Source organism: Podarcis bocagei (assembly GCF_964188305.1).
Source record: "Podarcis bocagei genome assembly, chromosome: 13".
NCBI classification, from domain to species: Eukaryota; Metazoa; Chordata; class Lepidosauria; order Squamata; family Lacertidae; genus Podarcis; species Podarcis bocagei.
Window position 1 is genome coordinate 22,313,982 of NC_138138.1, and position 18,970 is coordinate 22,332,951.

General features: G+C 44.4%; 1 protein-coding gene across 2 annotated transcripts in view; it reads left to right on the forward strand.

Annotated features, from left to right (window-relative positions):
- Positions 1-17,182, forward strand: part of GIP (gastric inhibitory polypeptide) — a gene marked incomplete at its 3' end in the record, with an annotated part of 28,167 nt that extends 10,985 nt beyond the window's left edge. The window contains exons 1-6 of one of the 2 annotated variants that reach the window (XM_081166914.1): positions 9,685-9,785; positions 10,582-10,671; positions 11,779-11,919; positions 12,769-12,891; positions 14,457-14,549; positions 17,062-17,182. In XM_081166914.1, the coding sequence (XP_081023040.1) occupies positions 10,598-10,671; positions 11,779-11,919; positions 12,769-12,891; positions 14,457-14,549; positions 17,062-17,071 (441 nt within the window). In that variant the 5' untranslated portion in view covers positions 9,685-9,785; positions 10,582-10,597. Of the gene's footprint in view, positions 1-9,647; positions 9,786-10,581; positions 10,672-11,778; positions 11,920-12,768; positions 12,892-14,456; positions 14,554-17,061 lie in introns of those variants that run through there. The other variant, XM_081166915.1, reaches the window with a different exon arrangement.
- Positions 17,183-18,970: the final 1,788 nt, after the last annotated feature.

The window sequence follows — 18,970 nt, forward strand, 5'->3', positions numbered from 1 at the left end:
GAGAAGGCTTTCACTCTTTCCCTCCCTGCCACAGCCTGGACAAAAATCCCTCTACCCCACTGCTTGCTTTTCTAGGGAAGCCTCCATTGGTGCCAATGGGAGCTTTCCTGGAAATGCAGACAGCAGCTGCAGAGGGATTTATTTCGAGGCTGTGTGCAAGGAGGAAAGGGTTAAACCCGCCTCCCCACCGGGTAGATGGGTAGCTTCCCCTCCACTGCTATTTATATAAGAGACACATTTCTTCCAGGGCCCAAACATTTATCACCTGCACAAGCAGAGCAGAGCACAAAGGCAACATCGATCCGTTGTATGTCCCACCAGCACCCGGTATTCAGAGGTATACTCCTTCTAAACATGCAGGCTCCATTTAACTACCATCACACCAAGAACCACCAATAGACCTATTTCTCATGAATTTGCCTGATAATGTGCGTTGTTGTTTTTTTACCATTTTAGTGAGTCGCTGTCTCTGCATTCTCCAGTTCGCTGTGCATTATGTGAAATAGTATGTCCTTTTCTCTGTTCTGAACCTGCTGTCAATCATCTTTATTGGGTCCATCTAATATGAGAAAACGGGACGTGGGTGGCGCTATGGGTTAAACCACAGAGCCTAGGACTTGCCGATCAGAAGGTCAGCGGTTTGAATCCCCGCAACAGGGTGAGCTCCCATTGCTCGGTTCCTGCTCCTGCCAACCTGGCATTTCGAAAGCACGTCAAAAGTGCAAGTAAATAAATAGGTACTGCTCCGGCGGGAAGGTAAACGGCATTTCCGTGCGCTGCTCTGGTTCGCCAGAAGCGGCTTAGTCATGCTGGCCACATGACCCAGAAGCTGTACGCCGGCTCCCTCGGCCAATAAAGCGAGATGAGCGCCGCAACCCCAGAGTCAGCCACGACTGGACCTAATGGTCAGGGTTCCCTTTGCCTTTTGAATATGAGAAAAAGCCTTATTTGCTCTCTTGGTCCCATTTGTAATGATATAAACCTTTCTCCCCACCAAACCATAAAGTAACTAGACATTTTAGCCTTTCTTTTTTTAAAATGCAAAAGGTGTGCCAGCCCCTCGATCATTTCAGCTTCTCCTTTTTCTGCTCTGCTAAACATCGCTGCTGAGATAGGTCAACCAGAGAGCTGTATATAGTAATCTATATGAACATGCATTGTAGATTTATATAAAAGCATTACCGATAGTGGCAGTTTCATTTTCAATCTCTTTCCCTATCATTCCCAACAACTGCCCTTTTTTTAAAAAAACTGAACACCTGAATTGCTGTTTGCACTGAAATATCCACTATCCTAAAACTTATTTCTTTATATCAGATTCATTTTCTGGTTATTAATATTATTATTATTAATTTTGTGCAGCACTTTACACTTCCTTCTAGCTAATCTCATCTGCCATGCTGTTGTCCATTCATTCAGACTAGAAGAATCCTTGGGAGTTTTCCATAGTCTGCTTTGGATTTCAGCATCCTGCATAATTTAGTGTCGTCTGCAGATCTGACTATCTCACTGCTTCCCTCTGACACCAGATCATTTATGACAAAGACAGAGTCCATATGTTACTGGACTCCAACTCCCATCAGCCGCAGCCAGCATGACCCATGGTTCTGGATAATGGGAGTTATAGTGCAACAACATCTGGAGGGCCACTGGTTCGCTGTTCTAGGAACAGCGTTCGAAATTAGGCAGGCGCCAGGCATTTTGCACCTGACTATCAGCCACATTTTAAATAGTCTGTGCCATCATTAAGAAAGAGAGGTCAGAATAGGCCAATATATTTGTATTGGATCAAGTGACTTTTCTTTAAGTTCTCAGAGTTCTTAACCTACCTCATGGTTGTCATCCGAACTAGCCAGATGTTTAACTGAGAATCAATCACAGCAACTAAATGTTCCATTTTTGTGATTGTAACCTTGGTTTAAGGAGCCATTAGCAACAAGCTTATATATTGTGTGTTTCTATCACTGTCTAGATATATGAATATGTTGTCTAGCACCATTCAGAAATACTGATCTCTGGAACGCCCCGCTGCTTCCTTCCCTCTGTTGTAAAATAAATAAATGACCATTCCTTACTGTCTGCTTTCAGCACGCTAATCAGTTGCCAATCCTCTTGTCCCAACATTGTTTGATTTCCCTGAGTTATTCCTTTTTTGGAAATCCAGGTTATTTGTCAACTAAATTGTCCAGGGATGGGGAATCCTGATGCTCGACTCGAACTCCCATCGGTCGCAGCCAGAATCCCAGGATAACAGGAGCTGCATTTAAGTTCAACATTTGCAGAAGGGTCATAGCTCAGTGGTAGAACATCTGCTTTGCATGCAAAAGGTCCCAGGTTCAATCCCTGTCATCTCCAGGCAGGACTGGAAGAAAACTCTGTCTAAAACCCTAGAAAGCCACTGCCAGTCAGGGTAGACATTATCAAGGCATATGGGCCAAGGGTCTGGCTCAGTATAAGGCAGGTTCCTAAGTTCCTAGGATGTGGAGAGCCACAGGTTCCTCACTCCTTGGATCATAAGAAGCTGTGTTATACAGAATTAGACCATTGGACAATCTAAGCTTAGTAGCACCTGCACTGACTGGCAGCATCTCTCTAAGACCAATAGCATCTCTCTAGAGTTTCAGACAGGTGTCTTTCCCATCCCTACCTGAAGATACCAGAGGTGGGACCTGGGATGTTCTGCAGTGCTGTCAATTAACCTGGGACTGGTTAGTTTGATAGATCCGTAATTTCATCATCATCATCATCATCATCATCATCATCATCATCATCATCATTAATTACATTTGTATACTGCTCTTCATCTGATCATCACAGTGTGATTCACAACATAAAAATACAAAATCCCCCCCCCCCAATTAAAAACAACAACATCTTACACTGTTAGTCTTCTGATACTCAGATAAGGGGGCCAATTGTATCTAGGGTAAATATTTCTGTTTAAAATTCCGTCATTTAAATTTTCTCAAATGTTTAAGAGTTTCATTTAGTGGGGAATTATGTATCCCTATGGATCCACGTGTGCAGGTGAGCAACAGAAATAAACGTCTGGATTCAAAATGTGGGGCTTGCATACAGAGAGCGTCAGTAGCAGATTATTAAACTCAAAAAATGTTGAACAGCAATAGAACATTAGGAAAACAACAACAACAACATTTTTAACAGAATACTAAAATAAAACATCAGACCTTAAAAACTTCCCTAAACAGGACTGCCTTCAGATGCCTGAATATATGTTGCTAGACCTTTTTATACCTTTTACAATGCTCCCAGCTTTCTACCCCTATTGAAAGGAACAGACCACACAGTTTAAAATGCTTTCCTTACAGATTAATAGGTCTGATACATGTGTTGTTCCATGCAGCTTCAAGGAGAAACACAGGCAGAACACTGTTGGGTCGCAAATACAGAATACATTTCCAAACACGTGCTGTAAACTCAGGAGCAAGCTTACACATGCCTTTCTTCGTTACATGATGCACAGAGAGATGGAGAAAGGAAGTAGAAAGACTTCACTTCCTTCCTCTCCAGAGGAGAGTGGACGTGACCTAGCGGAGTATATGTAGCAATACGTACAACTCTCTGGTCCTTTATTCCCTTCATGCACAAAATAACCCTATGCTTGCTAGTTGTATTGGACTGCAATCTCCCACACATTTTTCTGAACTCTCTAGGAATGGCATATGGCTCTAATTAAGCTTGTAATTTGGCAGTTAGCTCTAAAACATCCTCTTTTATCACAATTTTCCCCCCCCCCATACTGCTCTTCAGAACACTCCCACCCACAGAGCATTTTCCTCTTCAACGTTTTCCATTAATTTGCACAATTAATCTAGCCTCTCCGCAAACCTACCCTGCATCGGGTTAATTGACCTGGTTAATTGATCTAAAAGATCAAGACCCCCCCTACTTTAAAAGTTTGGTTTTATCAGTTGTTTCAGAAAAGAACACATAATAACTTTGGAGAAAGAACTGTCGGGCGCAGACATTTTGGAGACTTAGCCAGAGCTAAGAACTCTTTAAAAAAGAAAAAGTCAAGCTGAAGAATAAAATATCTCATCATTCCCTCTGCTCAGTGGTGGCTGGTAAATGTTGGAGCTTGTATGGTGGTGAGCAGTTAGGAGGCAGAGGTGACTTTTTCTGGTATTCTCCCCATCCTCCTCCCTTGCAAATATAGGTAAAGGTAAAGGGACCCCTGACCATTAGGTCCAGTCATGGCCGACTCTGGGGTTGCGGTGCTCATCTCAATTTATTGGCCGAGGGAGCCGGCCTACAGCTTCCGGGTCATGTGGCCAGCATGACTAAGCCGCTTCTGGTCAACCAGAGCAGTGCATGGAAACGCCGTTTACCTTCCCGCCGGAGTGGTACCTATTTATCTACTTGTACTTCGAACTGCTAGGTTGGCAGGAGCAGGGACCGAGCAACAGGAGCTCACCCCGTCACGGGGATTCGGACTGCCGACCTTCTGATCGGCAAGTCATAGGCTCTGTGGTTTAACCCACAGCGCCACCCGCGTCCCTTGCAAATATAGAGTGGGCACTTAAAAGTTATTCTCAAACACAAGCATCAAATATTTCAGACCCAACCACTGAGGAGAAAAGTTGGATACCTAGAATGTCTAGGCAGAGGTGTACCCTAGGCTGGCTTCCTTGCACTCTTGGCAAGGAGCTGCATCACAGCCTCTAAAGCTGGGAGAGACCATGGACCAGAAACTCAAAAAATTGCTTTTTGTCTCTTTTCGCACTCCACCAGTGACTTCCTCCGCTGCCACTGAGGTTGCGTCTCCTCTGCCCTTCCTCCTCTCCTCCACCATCAGGCACTCTGAGACAAGGGTGAAGAGGGACAATTTTTGCGCCTCCCTGGGACTGCATCCTTTGCGGGGGCCAGCCTAACCAACCCCTAGATATGTCCACTTCTAGGTGTCAGAATTAGGCAAAAAAGGGAAAGGACCCCTGGACGGTTAAGTCCAGTCAAAGCTGACTATGGGGTTGCAGCGCTCATCTTGCTTTAGGCCGAGGGAGCCTGTGTTTGGCCACAGACAGTTTTCTGACTCATGTGGCCAGCATGGCTAAACCACTTCTGGCGCAACAGAACACCATGATGGAAGCCATCATGAGTGCATGGAAACACCGTTTACCTTCCTGCCACGGTGGTACCTATTTATCTACTTGCACTGGCGTGCTTTCAAACTGCTAGAATCACGGGGATTTGATCTGCCGATCTTCTGATTTGCAAGCCCAAGAGAGGGTCAGTGGTTTAGACCACAGCACCACCCTTGTCCCACAATATACTCCCTGCTAGTTCCTGGTGCTTCAGAAATGTCAGCAATTGGTCATTTCCCCATATTTGTCCCCATACCTCAGGTTTTCAATCTGCCCTTTGGAAAAAACCCTCAGCTGAGCAAACGAGCCCACTTCTCAAGAGGGAAGGAAATATGACAATCCAAATTGTTTAATTTTTAAAAACAAAACAAAACGGAGGCTGCCCTGCCGCAGTGGTACCTATTTATCTACTTGCACAGGCTTGCTTTTGAACTGCTAGGTTGGCAGGAGCTGGGACAGATCAACAGGAGCTCATCACCGTCGCTCGGATTCAAACTGCCACCCTTCCTATTGGCAAGCCCAAGAGGCTCAGTGGTTTAGACCACAGCACCACGCTGTGATCCCCCCCAGTTCTGCTTACACCAAGAGAAAGAGATGGAAAAGCCACCTGGGAGTTTTTGAATGAGAGGAAATGTATGAAGGTGGCAGCTGTAGTCTAGCTTTGGATCTTAGGGTGTGAAAGAATAATGATAGGGCTTTGCCCTACCTTCCCCTAGTGATCTGCCTCCACAGTCTCCACCTCCAGAAATCCAGGGAGCAGTACTGCTCAGGTGGCCAAAATATTGTAGCACCTCCGATGCATAGGAGGAAGGCTTCAGCAGGCTTGCTGGAACCAACCCCAAGTTTGCAGGAACTCCAGAAATAGCCCAGTAAAGACTGATCATGTTCAGCACACAGCCGCAGAATGCTGGCTAAGCAGAAAACTTGGGAAGAACACCAGAGTTCCCTGGGAAGAGGGATTGACCATTGAACCACTCTGCCAGTTGCAGATCTGTGAGGGAAACAGGGGTCTCCTAATAACTCTCAACTTTTTAAACAAAGGAAGCTTCCCAGAATTCTTTGAAGGAAGCCCTGGCTGATTAAAGTGCCATCATAGTGCTTTAAATGTATGATGTGAACATGGCCTTGGTTGAAAGCTTATTCCTATGTTCCTGTGATGATCCATCAACATTCCCTCCTCCAACAGAGCCAAGGGGCGGGGGAAATGGAATAATAATAATAATAGTTATAGGAGCATTTAGACGGGTGTATAGCCAAACACTTCACGGTTGCCAGTGTGGCTTCCTTCCCCCAGGCATTATATTAAAAGGGCACGATAAGATGTTTTTAGAGCAATATTGTGTTTCCCAAAGCAAATCCACATACACACACACACCCCACCTCCCAGGTGATAGGATGAAAGGGCAAACGCTTGCTCACGGCAGCAGGTCTGTAATATGGCTAGATATTTATTTCATGCTATTAACTCCCCGTCTTGCAGTAGCACTTAATGAAGGAGAAGCAAATGCACAAGCAGTAGCACTTTGCGGAAACACGATATGATATCTGGCTTGGCCTGAGGTGCAGTGCCTGGAACGCAGGCCATAAAGTCATTGGGCTAAACAGTTCCCATTAACCGACTACCACATTGCTACCGTTTCACATCATGGCATCATTCCAGCGTCATCTGGGCCTTATGCGCTGGGCATTCGTTTACTCTCCAAACACCTCAGGAAAAGATTGTGGTCCTACAGTCGGATAGGTAAAGGTAAAGAACCCCTGGACGGTTAAGTCCAGTCAAAGGTGACTATGACTTTCAGGCCAAGGGAGCTGGTGTTTGTCCACAGACAGCTTTCTGGAACATGTGGCCAGCATGACTAAACCACTTCTGGCACAACGAGACACCGTGATGGAAGCCAGAGTGCATGGAAACACCGTTTACCTTCCCGCCGGAGTGGTACCTATTTATCTACTTGCACTGGCATGCTTTCAAATTGCTAGGTTGGCAGGAGCTGGGACAGAGCAATGGGAGCTCACTCCATCACGGGGATTCGAACCGCCAACCTTCCAAATGGCAAGCCCAAGAGGCTCAGTGGTTTAGATTACAGCGCCACCCGCATCCCTTTACTCTGCAGTGGGGTACCAATAGTTCAAAGTGCAGCTCTGAAGCAGGAGTAGGTAAAATGGCAGGCTGCATGCTGTGTGATCCCTTAGAGTTTAGGCACATGCATTGGTCACAGGTCCATTCTCTCACCAGTTGGAGTTTTAACTTCTACTATAGGGATGGGGCAGCCGGTGAATGTCCATCCAGATGTTTCTGGATTTCAGCTCCCATCATTCCCATCCAGCATGGCCATTGGTGTCAGAAACGATGAAAGCCAGATGTTGTCATGGCATGTGGTCATGCTTATGATGATAGGAAGCCATTGCCAAAAGGCGCATGCAGAGGAATGGCCACAGCTCAACGGTGGAGCGTGTGTGTTGAACACAAAAGAGCCTAGGTTCAATTTCTAGCATCTTCCTGCCACTATGGAATACTGATGTTTGATATGATTTCAGCATGATCTACCTTCCTGTTCTGCATTTACAAAAATAAAAATTGAAATATAGTGGTACCTCGAGTTACATACACTTCAGGTTACATACGTTTCAGGTTACACACTCCGCTAACCCAGAAATAGTGCTTCAGGTTAAGAACTTTGCTTCAGGATGAGAACAGAAATCACGCAGCAGCAGCAGGAGGCCCCATTAGCTAAAGTGGTGCTTCAGGTTAAGAACAGTTTCAGGTTAAGAACGGACCTCCAGAACGAATTAAGTACTTAACCCGAGGTACCACTGTACACTGACAACCTAAAAGTGGGGGGAAATGGGGCGATCTTGGGCGGTTCTTCTGAATGATCCAGCCTCCTGTATATCCTTTTCTGTCATCGTGAAATGTCAGCATTCTGTTGTGTTTCCATCTCTGCTGTTTTCCTAGGAGAAATTGGGGTTCCCTCACAGGACTCTGTGGCAGCAAAATTCTTGACAGTTTAGCTAATCTGTCCCACTACTCTGAGGCAGAAATGTTCTATGTAGCTGTTCTTTCTATTTGACTAGGTGACCTGTTACTTCTGTTTCGATGAAAAATTAAACCATCCACACTGTGTAGCGATTCTTGGGGCTTCATTATCTATGAACCCCAAAATCTGGGATCCCCTCAAAACTGGTGCCAAAGTTTTGCAGTTTCTTTGCAGCGAACCCCCCACGTTTTGCAGGGCTCCACAAACAGACTACAGTGGTACCTCGGTTTACGAACTTAATCCATTCCTGAAGTCCATTCTTAAACTGAAACCGTTCTTAAATCAAGGCGTGCTTTCCCATATGAGGCCTCCTGCTGCCGTTGCCCTTCCACCTTTCAGATTCCGTTCTTAGACCGAGGTACAGTTCACAAACCGGGACACTACTTCCAGTTTTGTGGAGTTCGTAAACCAAATTGTTCGTAAACAGGACTGTTCTTAAACTGAGTTACTACTGTACAGTGGTACCTCATGTTACATACGCTTCAGGTTACAGACTCTGCTAACCCAGAAATAGTACCTCAGGTTAAGAACTTTGCTTCAGGATGAGAACAGAAATCGTGTGGCGGCAGGAGGCCCCATTAGCTAAAGTGGTACCTCAGGTTAAGAACAGTTTCAGGTTAAGAACGGACCTCCAGAACGAATTAAGTTTTTAACCTGAGGTATCACTGTAGTTGATACAGAAAACCTGGGGGTCAAAAGGTCACCCCAAACCCAATGTTGCCTTAGCTCATCCCTTCACTGGGGAGCCCAGGAGCTGGGTGGAAGCTGGAATGGGCAAAGACAAATATCACCCTCTGTGTGTCCTGCCCCTGCCCACTCATGCCAGGCAGTATCATGGGATGCGTCACATGACACATCATGTGGCTGGGGGGCAAGTTAGTACCGATGCCCCATAAGCAACCTTATTCATGCATGTTTATAACATTTCCCTAATTTTCATCCCCCACATAATTTGAAAACTAGAAAGCACAGGAAATATTTGATTCATACCAGTGACTTTAACATGTGAGATAATCCAGTACAGCAATTTTAATCAAAATCTGAAATGTGGGGGGAGGGTTGTGGTTTTTTTTTTTTTTAATGTGGTGATCTGTTGTGGAACAACCCCGCTGAAGGGGTTAACAGTGGTTACCCAGACCTCGTTTGCTGGTTGGGAAGGGGGCCCCATAACAGTTTAAGCTTCAGGGGCCCCCAAATGTAGGTCTGCCACTGGTGGGTTGTCCATCATTTGTTGGCTGAAAAGGTGGCAGCCCTAAAAGTAGCCAACAAGGGAGGCAGGGAAGGGAACTTGCATGGACATTGCCTACTTTGGACTGTTAATTAACAGAGGAATGGTCTTAGGGAAATTTGGATGCTTAATGGCTTTAATTATAGAAAATGCACCGGATCTTCATTTTAGCAACACAGCAAAAGTTTAATTGCCATGAATGCAAACATGCTTTAAAAGGGCATTTTCCTGCTCCAAAGGTCAACAAACGCAGAGTAGCTTTTAATCTGGTTTGATTAGGTGCAGGGCATCCTGTTTTGCTTCGAGGAAATGGCTTTGCTTTGTCACACCCTTGGGTATATATAAGGAATTCTCCAGGCTCCTGTTGGATGCCATATTCTCTCTGCTCCTCAACAACAGCTTTGACAGATCCAAAAGGTAAGTCTCCTTTAAAATTTATTTCAACTGCATAGGAGCTTAGGTACTTAACACACCAATTTCCCATCACTTCTGCCAGTTTTATTTGTAAGTGGACTGCGTATTTTCTGTTAATCACTGTTTAATCTTACTGTGTATTTTTTTGGTTTGAATTATGTATATGACCACCATGGGACCTTTGGGTGAAGTGCGGATTATAAATATTTTAAATTAATAAAAATTAATAAAATTAATAAAAATTAAAATAATAATGAAGTAACTATAACTGTAACCTGGAGGGGGTGATCTGGAAGCTGAAAAGTAGTAGGCCGGAAGAAGAATGTGTTAACCTTTGTAAGCTACCATTATTTCGGGGTGGGATTGAATCACAATCCAGATCGCACCACTATACAGTAATTGATTGGGAGTTCTTCTGCAACAAACGCACTTCCCCAAAAAGTTCAGGTTTTCTGCTGAAAGTAAAGTGATGGGGAAATGCAGTGGAACTTGTGGGATAGCAACATCATCTAACCTCCCCACAAACATATCAGAATGATTCCTCTTTAAATAGCCACTTTGTCTAATATCCCTGAAAACAAATCAGGAGGGGTGTTCATCCGCAAGTGGCCTCAAAATTAGTCATACTCAGAGCAGATACACTGAAATCAGTGTGTCTACTCAGAGTACGACTAACATTTGATACCCCCCCCAATCACTAAAGCACAGCCATCAAATAAATCCTTTCAGTGCCAGTTCAGAGGAATCCCTCCCCTCCTCCCGTCCCATCTGACAACCATGTATTGTTTTTAAATCACAGAACTCAAGCTTCAAACATGATGTCCTTCAAAGTTCTCTTCCTCCTTTTGGTCTCTGTCAGCTTTGTGCTGATGGAAGAAAATGACTCAAGGTAAGTGTATGAACAGGGATACCTGAGGTAGTCAGTCCTTGTGAGTTCTGAACTGACCTGATCTGCACTTTTTAGGCTAAATGTGTGGATTGAAATTTAACTATCCGTGGTTCTCCCAAGGATGAGGAGAAACATGTACAGTGGTACCTCGGGTTAAGAACTTACAGTGGTACCTCGGGTTACATACACTTCAGGTTACATACGCTTCAGGTTACAGACTCTGCTAACCCAGAAATAGTACCTCAGGTTAAGAACTTTGCTTCAGGATGAGAACAGAAATCGTGCTCCGGCGGCACGGTGGCAGCAGGAGGCCCCATTAGCTAAAGTGGTGCTTCAGGTTAAGAACAGACCTCCAGAACGAATTAAGTACGTAACCAGAGGTACCACTGTAATTCATTCCAGAGGTCTATTCTTAACCTGATACTGTTCTTAACCTGAAGCACCACTTTAGCTAATGGGGCCTCCCGCTACCGCCATGCCGCCGGAGCACAATTTCTGTTCTCATCCTGAAACAAAGTTCTTAACCCGAGGTACTATTTCTGAGTTTGCAGAGTCTGTAACCTGAAGCGTCTGCAACCTGAAGCGTATGTAAACTGAGGTATCACTGTATCTGAACTGAGCATCTTGCTAAGCTAAAGTGTTTCCTTATGCTAAAGCAGCTTCCGGTCCACAGACTAAATTAGGCCCACCAATATTCCTAATTTGTCCTAATTTCCAACCAGCCACAGATTAAGCTGCAGTTGCAAAGGAGCAATCAGGAACCTTATAGAGCCTTATTGGTTGTGCCTTTGCACCTGTGGCTTGCAATTGGTGCCATTTACATTTGATGACAAATGCAAGCAATGCTACCAGAGTCAAATCCACCTGCGACTTTCTGATCAATGCTCCTGATAGAATCTGAATTCTCCGAAAGCAGGGCGGCTTGCTCCCAATCAGCTGTGCGGCTTGCATTTGGCAGCAAATTTCAACCGTCCCCTTTCACACATAGTCCGCAGAGAGTTATCCACAATGGGATATGAGCCGAAAGGAATTCCCCATCCTTTAGCTAGAGTGCTGTTCGAAACGAGAGATGAGGATTTTCCCTATGTGTTTCTGTTTTGCTCTTAGAGAAAACACAAAGAACTCCAGGTTTCTGCAGAGACGGTATTCAGAGGGGACATTAGCAAGCGATTACAGTCGAACTTTGGACAGCATGATGAAGAAGAACTTTGTGGAGTGGCTCTTGAACAGGCGAGAGAGCATGATTGAGTAAGTCTATAGCACAGGTGGTTCATCCAGGATTTTAGGGAAAGCACTGGGTCAAACTGATGTTTGGAACGCTGAGTAGGAAGGGAGGAACGCAGGTGAGAAGGGAACACTTATTTCTTGTCCAGGATATTGCCTTGTTCCACTCCATGGGCTAGCATTCTCAAACATGGACCAGTCTTAAAGTACCATAATTCTAATGGGGCTGATCAGTTTGGATGCGGTTGAGGAAGCCTGACTTGAATACCTTTTTTCCCCTTTATCAGGCTTTTTATTTGCTCTTGAGTTATACCTAGGTAGTCAGGGAACTTCTGACCACCTTTGTTGGCATAAAAGGTAAAGGTAAAGGGACTCCTGACCATTAGGTCCAGTCGTGACCGACTCTGGGGTTGCGGCGCTCATCTCGCTTTATTGGCCGAGGGAGCTGGTGTACTTCCGGGTCATGTGGCCAGCTTCCGGGTCATGTGGCCAGCATGACTAAGCCGCTTCTGGCGAACCAGAGCAGCGCACGGAAACGCCGTTTACCTTCCCGCCGGAGCGGTACCTATTTATCTACTTGCACTTTGACGTGCTTTCAAACTGCTAGGTTGGCAGGAGCAGGGACTGAGCAACCCCGTCGCGGGGATTCGAACCGCCAACCTTCTGATCGGCAAGCCCTAGGCTCTGTGGTTTAACCCACAGCGCCACCCGCGTCCAAGGTTTGTTGGCATACCTTGGGATAAAAGAAAAGCAATGTGTTTGTGGGGGGAGAAACAGGGGGCAGATGAAATGGTCTTAACAGAGCTGAAGCATTATAGCACTCCTCAGGATCTCAGATTCCCAGGGAGATGCCTTTTGTGTATGTTTCCCCAGTAACAGAATTGACCCATCCAGGAGAGATACTGAACCCACAGCAAGGAATCAAGGCATTGAAGCTGGATCTCAGGAGGCAATGGACTTCATCAAATGCATTCTGCAAAATATGGGGAAACAGAGGTGAGCTCAACAACTTGTTTGGTCTGCAAAAGATCCTGTTTCAGCATAGAATAAGTATTTCAGCTGCAAAGTAAATCAGATCTCCTTTTCCTCCTCCAGATTATATTGCTACTACTATTTATCCACCCTGCACCCTAAGGTCCCAAGGTGGCTTATAACATTAAAACAACTTACAAAAATAAGTTATAAGTTGGTCCTAAAAATATACACCTCAGGTGTTAAAAGCCAGGTATGATTATAGTTCAATTAATCTAAAATCTGTTGAAAAAGTGATGCTTGCAAACATTTACTATACATAATAAAATAATGATCAGTTGTAACTAGGGGTGGCAGAGAAATTTGATTTTGACTGAAGTTGAATGAGAAGCCCTCTAATTTGCATTTCTCAAACCAATACAAAAACAGAAGCAGCTACTCTTTGAAATGTGCAATTCTCTGAATTTTGCAATGCAACAAACCAATGTGTGCAAAAACATATTAGTGGTAACTGTTCATAAAAAATGCATATATTGGTAAAAGTAACATGAAAAAGTGCATTATATTAGGGGAAATCGCTTGAAAAAATGCATCTATTAGTCAAAACTGCATTCAAAAATATGTTTACTATGAGAAATATGCACTAAAATGTACAACTTATTGTGAGGATTTTTTTTTTAAGTAGAAATGTGGACAACTGAATTTAACACTGGGAAAAAGAAGAAACTGGTAGAAAAATAAAAATTGACAGTTTTATTCATAACTTTTTAAAACTGCGCCAGTACTACCTCGCCTTTTAGATATCGTAATAAAGTAATTTTGAGATCAGATGGAAACTGTTAGCCTTTACTTTGATATAATAAAAATAAGATACCTTCCCATTTTTTAAAAAAAGAAATGGCCAAAGCCAAAGATGTATTAAAATATTTTTATATCACCTTTCATTCAAGAATCTCAATGTGGTGTACAATAAGCCGCTACATTACAATAAAATGGTAAAATAGCAGCATTTAGAAAGCTAGGGTAGATATAAAACTAAAGAGCTCAGAAGCAAAACAATCTTAAAATGCCAGCAAAATATGCAAGGAAACTTAAGGAGAGCGTTCCTGCCAACAAATATTTTCTACATAATGCTTAGTTTATGTGGAGTTCTAGGTACCGCTGGTGTTTTTTAAAATATCTTTTGACAGAAATTGTATGACTATAAACAGCTGCTCCGGGAAAATGTCTCGTGGCCATTTTAGAAAATGGCGCCTGCAGACTGATGCCAACCTGCTTATGTCTACCCAACTTTTTCTCATTCCAACACGCCTTCTGCATTATATATAGATGGGAATTGCTGTCAGGCATGAAATTCCTATGGAGGTCTATTACAAGGACTGCATTAAGAAAGCTGTTTCCAATTCCTAGCTACCAGCATCAAATTTTTAGTTGCCTAGGCAACTGGGCACCTGGGATTTTCCTCCAACGCCCCCTCCACACCAACTAGGACTCTTTTGCAACTTTGCTCCCCGCCCCCTGCTCCTGCCATCTCAATCTCTGGGATCCCTGTGGCAGCAAATGTCTACTTCACAGTCTCTTTCTTCTAGCCTGGCTCTGCCAAAAGGTTCAGATGACTGGAAGGACGTCCGGAGGCAAGAACATCTGGCATGGCTGATTTCTGCTGACCTCTGCAGGCCAATGTGAGTGAATCGCTTCCTCTCCCTTTCCTTCTCTTCCCTTTCCCTTCCAAAGGCAAGGAAGAGTTGGGACTCCACAGACAACCCGTGTGGTGGTTTGGGCAACAGTATTTTATGGGTGCCAGAGAAGCAGCAGGTCATCTGCAAGGTCCGGTGTTGATGGCTATATGTCAGAAACTCCCAAATACTGATCGCTGCTCCTTATCTGCTGTTGACTGCTACTACAGAATCAGTGGGTGGCAAATGTTAACAGTGAATACGAAGTAGCCACAGAAGGTTGATCCAAGGGAAATTTGGGATCTATAAAAACGGTTTCATTTACATAATTACGTAAGAAAAGCTTGCTGGATCATCATCATCATCATCATCATAATTTATACCCCAGCCACTCTGGGCGGCTTCCAACAGAATATTAAAATACAATAGTCTATTAAACATTAAAAGCTTCCCTAAACAGGGAACAGGATCCAGCCCAGCATTCTGTTCTCACAGTGGCCGACCAGATGCCTGTGAGAATTCAGGTTCTTTTGGATAAGAGATGGCAGTGTTATGATTAGTAAATAAACGTTGCTACAGCTTTGGACCAGTTTTCTTACCCCATATATACCCGCTTGGCCACTTCAGTCTACGGAACTGGCATTTTTACAAATGCCGCAGAATGTTTGATCCACACTTGTGAGAAATCCATCTTTTAGTTACGTGCTGCAATTCCCCATGCCTTTGTTGTAGTTTCTGAAGCTGAAACCATTTCACTTTAGGCACACCTCCCCAGACACGTCATTTTAGTATGTGCGCTTGTTTGTAAAACTGTAAATTTTAATCTATATTTGGGTCATTTTATTGTGCTTACCTGTTTGCAGTGTCTGTTTCCACTGCTATTATCTTGGAATATTTTATGTTCTTTTGTGTACGCTGCTTAGAGAGGTGCTTTGTGGGTTTTGGGGATTAAGCAGTATATAAAGCTTGCTAAATATTCCCCCATGGCTCAGAAGCACATCTTGTATTTAGTAGGAGCGGTTGAGTTCAGTATTGTGGGATCAGTTTTATAGAGCTCCCTTCCAGGTGAGGACAGACAGACAACCCCATCCTTCTTGAACTTCAGCAGGCATTATAACTGAATTATGATTCTATAGCTGTAACTACCCCCCCCCCATTGCATTGAGTTTCTCATACACTGCTTACAAAGGCCATAGCTCAGCAGTAAGAGTATGCAGGATCAAATCCCCAGTATCTCCAGGTAGGGCTAGGAGAAGGACCCCTTCCTGAAACTCTGACAAGCCACTGCCAGGCAGTATAGACAAAACCACACAAGATGGATCATAAGACTGTAAAGTTGGGAGCGTCCCCCAAGGGCCATCTAGTGCAGGGGTCAGCAAACTTTTTCAGCAGGGGGCCAGTCCACTGTCCCTCAGACCTTGTGGGGGGCCGGACTATATTTTTTTGGGGGGAAATGAACGAATTCCTGTGCCCCACAAATAACCCAGAGATGCATTTTAAATAAAAAGACACATTCTACTCATGTAAAAACATGCTGATTCCCAGACCGTCCGCGGGCCAGATTGAGAAGGCGATTGGGCTAGATCTGGCCCCCAGGCCTTAGTTTGCCTACCCATGGTCTAGTGCAACTAGAATTTCAGCTAGATCATAATCCAACCTCTGCTTAAAAACCTCCAAGGCAGGTGAGTCCATCACCTCTCGTGGGAGTCTGTTCTACTGTCAAGCTGCTTTTGCTGTCAGAAAGTTCTTGTGGTGTTTAGTTGGACTCTCCTTACTTGTAACTTGAAGCCGTTGGTTCGGGTCCTGCCCTTCGGAGCAGGAGAAAACAAGCTTGCACCATCCTCCATTTGACAGCCCTTTAGATCAGGGGTCCCCAAACTAAGGTCCGCAGGCCGGATAAGGCCCAATGGACTTGTTTATCTGCCCCGCGGCAACCCCCACTGCCCGCTCTTACTGGTGCTGCGCTGTGCGGCTGCCCACTTCTGGGTCGGAGGAGCACTGGAAATAGCTTGTGCCCATGCGCAAGCGTTATTTCCGGTGCACATCCGGGTCGGAGGAGGCCCGTGCACATGTGCACAATCTATTTCTGGTGCTCCTCCGACCTGGAAGTGCGCCGGAAATAGCATGTGCGCATGCGTATGGGCACGCGCTCCCCCGCCCTCCGGCCCACCACGCAATCAGCGCTGGAGACACCGGCCCGAGGCGTGGTAAGTTTGCTGACCCCTGCTTTAGATATTTGAAGATGGCTATCATATTTCCTCTCACTCTCCTCTTTACCAGGCTAAACATACCATTGAATGTATGTTTGAATCATTCCTGCTTAGAAATGATTGTAATCAAGTGGCATGTGTTTCCCAAGTAAATAAATAAAATACCAATGCTGAGCTAGGAATGCTCAGCCCAGAGCTTTACAGAAGGTTGCCCCCCTTCTCTATTTTTCACCCCCCCCTTACAAAAAAAACCAGGTTCCTTGGCAAACTTTACATATTTCATCATCTTTTCCCCTCTATTTTTCCAGGCTTCAATAGCTCACAGCTTCCTTGAGGGAGAAAAGATGGACTAACTTCTGTACTCTCCTTGTTTTGTACCTTTGGATAATGAGTGTCAACAATAATTATGACAGCAGCAATAAAACAATTATCAAGTTCAGACGTGAGTGTTAAGAGTGTTCTTCAATTCATTTTTTTTAACAAACACCACCACCACCCCAAACAGAATTCATAAGTGCTCTCATCAGAAACGGAAGTTACAGGTTGTGCTAATCTGTCAGTCTGGTACGATGCATGACAGGGAGGCGATTCAGAATCCGTTCTCAGGGCAGCCCCACACAGCTGCATTGGGGTCATGAAAGATCAATGATTCGGTTCCTGCTCAGGCATGGTTATTTATTTTTAAGATACAAAACCCGAAGATTTAAAAAGCTGCTACACAACAATGAAACATTGCGACCAGCAACAATAGTAATAGTAATAATAATAATAATAATAATAATAATAATAATTTATAACTATGATTGCACATTTATTAAAAAGCAGAACCTTTTTTCAGCTCTAGAAGGGCTCCATAAAATACCAGTATCATCTTAACGCAGTTCACAAAGGCTTGATGAAGATAGTTGAGATTTGGTGGGTTTTCCATGCAAATGAGCAGTTTGGTCTCCCTCCCCCCCAGCAGGTTCTGGATTTCCATCACTTCCACTTTAAAAACAACAACAACCAAATAGTTGTTATTTTTATTTGCTTACAGGGCACATGGGTGTGCTGCATGTGCAATAGTTGTAAGACCCTAGCCATGCACCATCTTAATATGCCCAGAGGCAAACTAAGTACAGTGCCAGCCAAACTGATACATCTGGAGAAGGTGCGTTAGTGTTAAGTGCAAATCTGGTATGCAACAACCACTGGAATACTTTTGTGATTGGGAAAGAATGTGAGCCTATGAGCCTGGCAGTACCTGGTTCTTAGCTCAGCAACTTCACAGCTAGCCTTTGGTTGACTGCTGCCTTCAACCCACTCTGCCCACCTGCAATTTAGGTGAAATCATAATGATGTTGCACAGTGGTTGTAAGAACTGATGAAGTACATTTTGCTGAGTAGTGGCAAATAGTCTCTCTCCCCTCCCCCAAGTCAAGAGCTTGTCCTACTCTCGAGTGGGACCCTGGCAAAGACACATGCCCAACTGGCATGTTCTCTCCCTCCTGGTCGATCGTTCGGGAGCTTCAAAAGCTTTCTTCTGCCTAAACATCACAGCGACTGATGCCAACAGACACCGGCACACTTAGGGATCAACAGAGTCTTCACAGCTTGCATAACAGAACTCAGCAACTCAGCATTTTGGCTAATCTACTTTATTTACATATAAATACACACGGAGCACTGCAACATGGCTCCCTCTCTCTCTAGCATCAGACAGCAAAGAGAAAAATGAACAAAGGACAATAGTCCCACTTCACGGAACACAGTAACACAAACATCATGCCTCCGTCACTTCCCACTCTGTGGAGTCAAAACATACACCGTCATGTGATAGACAAAAATCCCATGAGTGCAATCATGGAGCAGGAATTCTAACATTAACACCCAAGTTATTTTGGTATTAGAGGCAGAAAATGCCATGTCTATGGATATATTTCATTCCCTGTCAGTAACAACACAATAACCACAAATTCAAGAATCAACTTGCTGCCTTTTTCTGCGGGGCCACTGCACTCTGCCTGATGATAAGACTGACCATTGCTCTTCATCACCATAACACAAGTTGAATCCATTTTTGTTATAGCAGTGTGCCACTAGAGGGCAATATGACAGCACATTTAACCCAGTTTCCAGAAAAGACAGAAGTAGGAGTGAATCATCTAAACACAACCCTATTTTATACTGCTAGCCTAAGTATATTACTCAGAAGTCTGTTCTGCAGAGTTCAGTGCG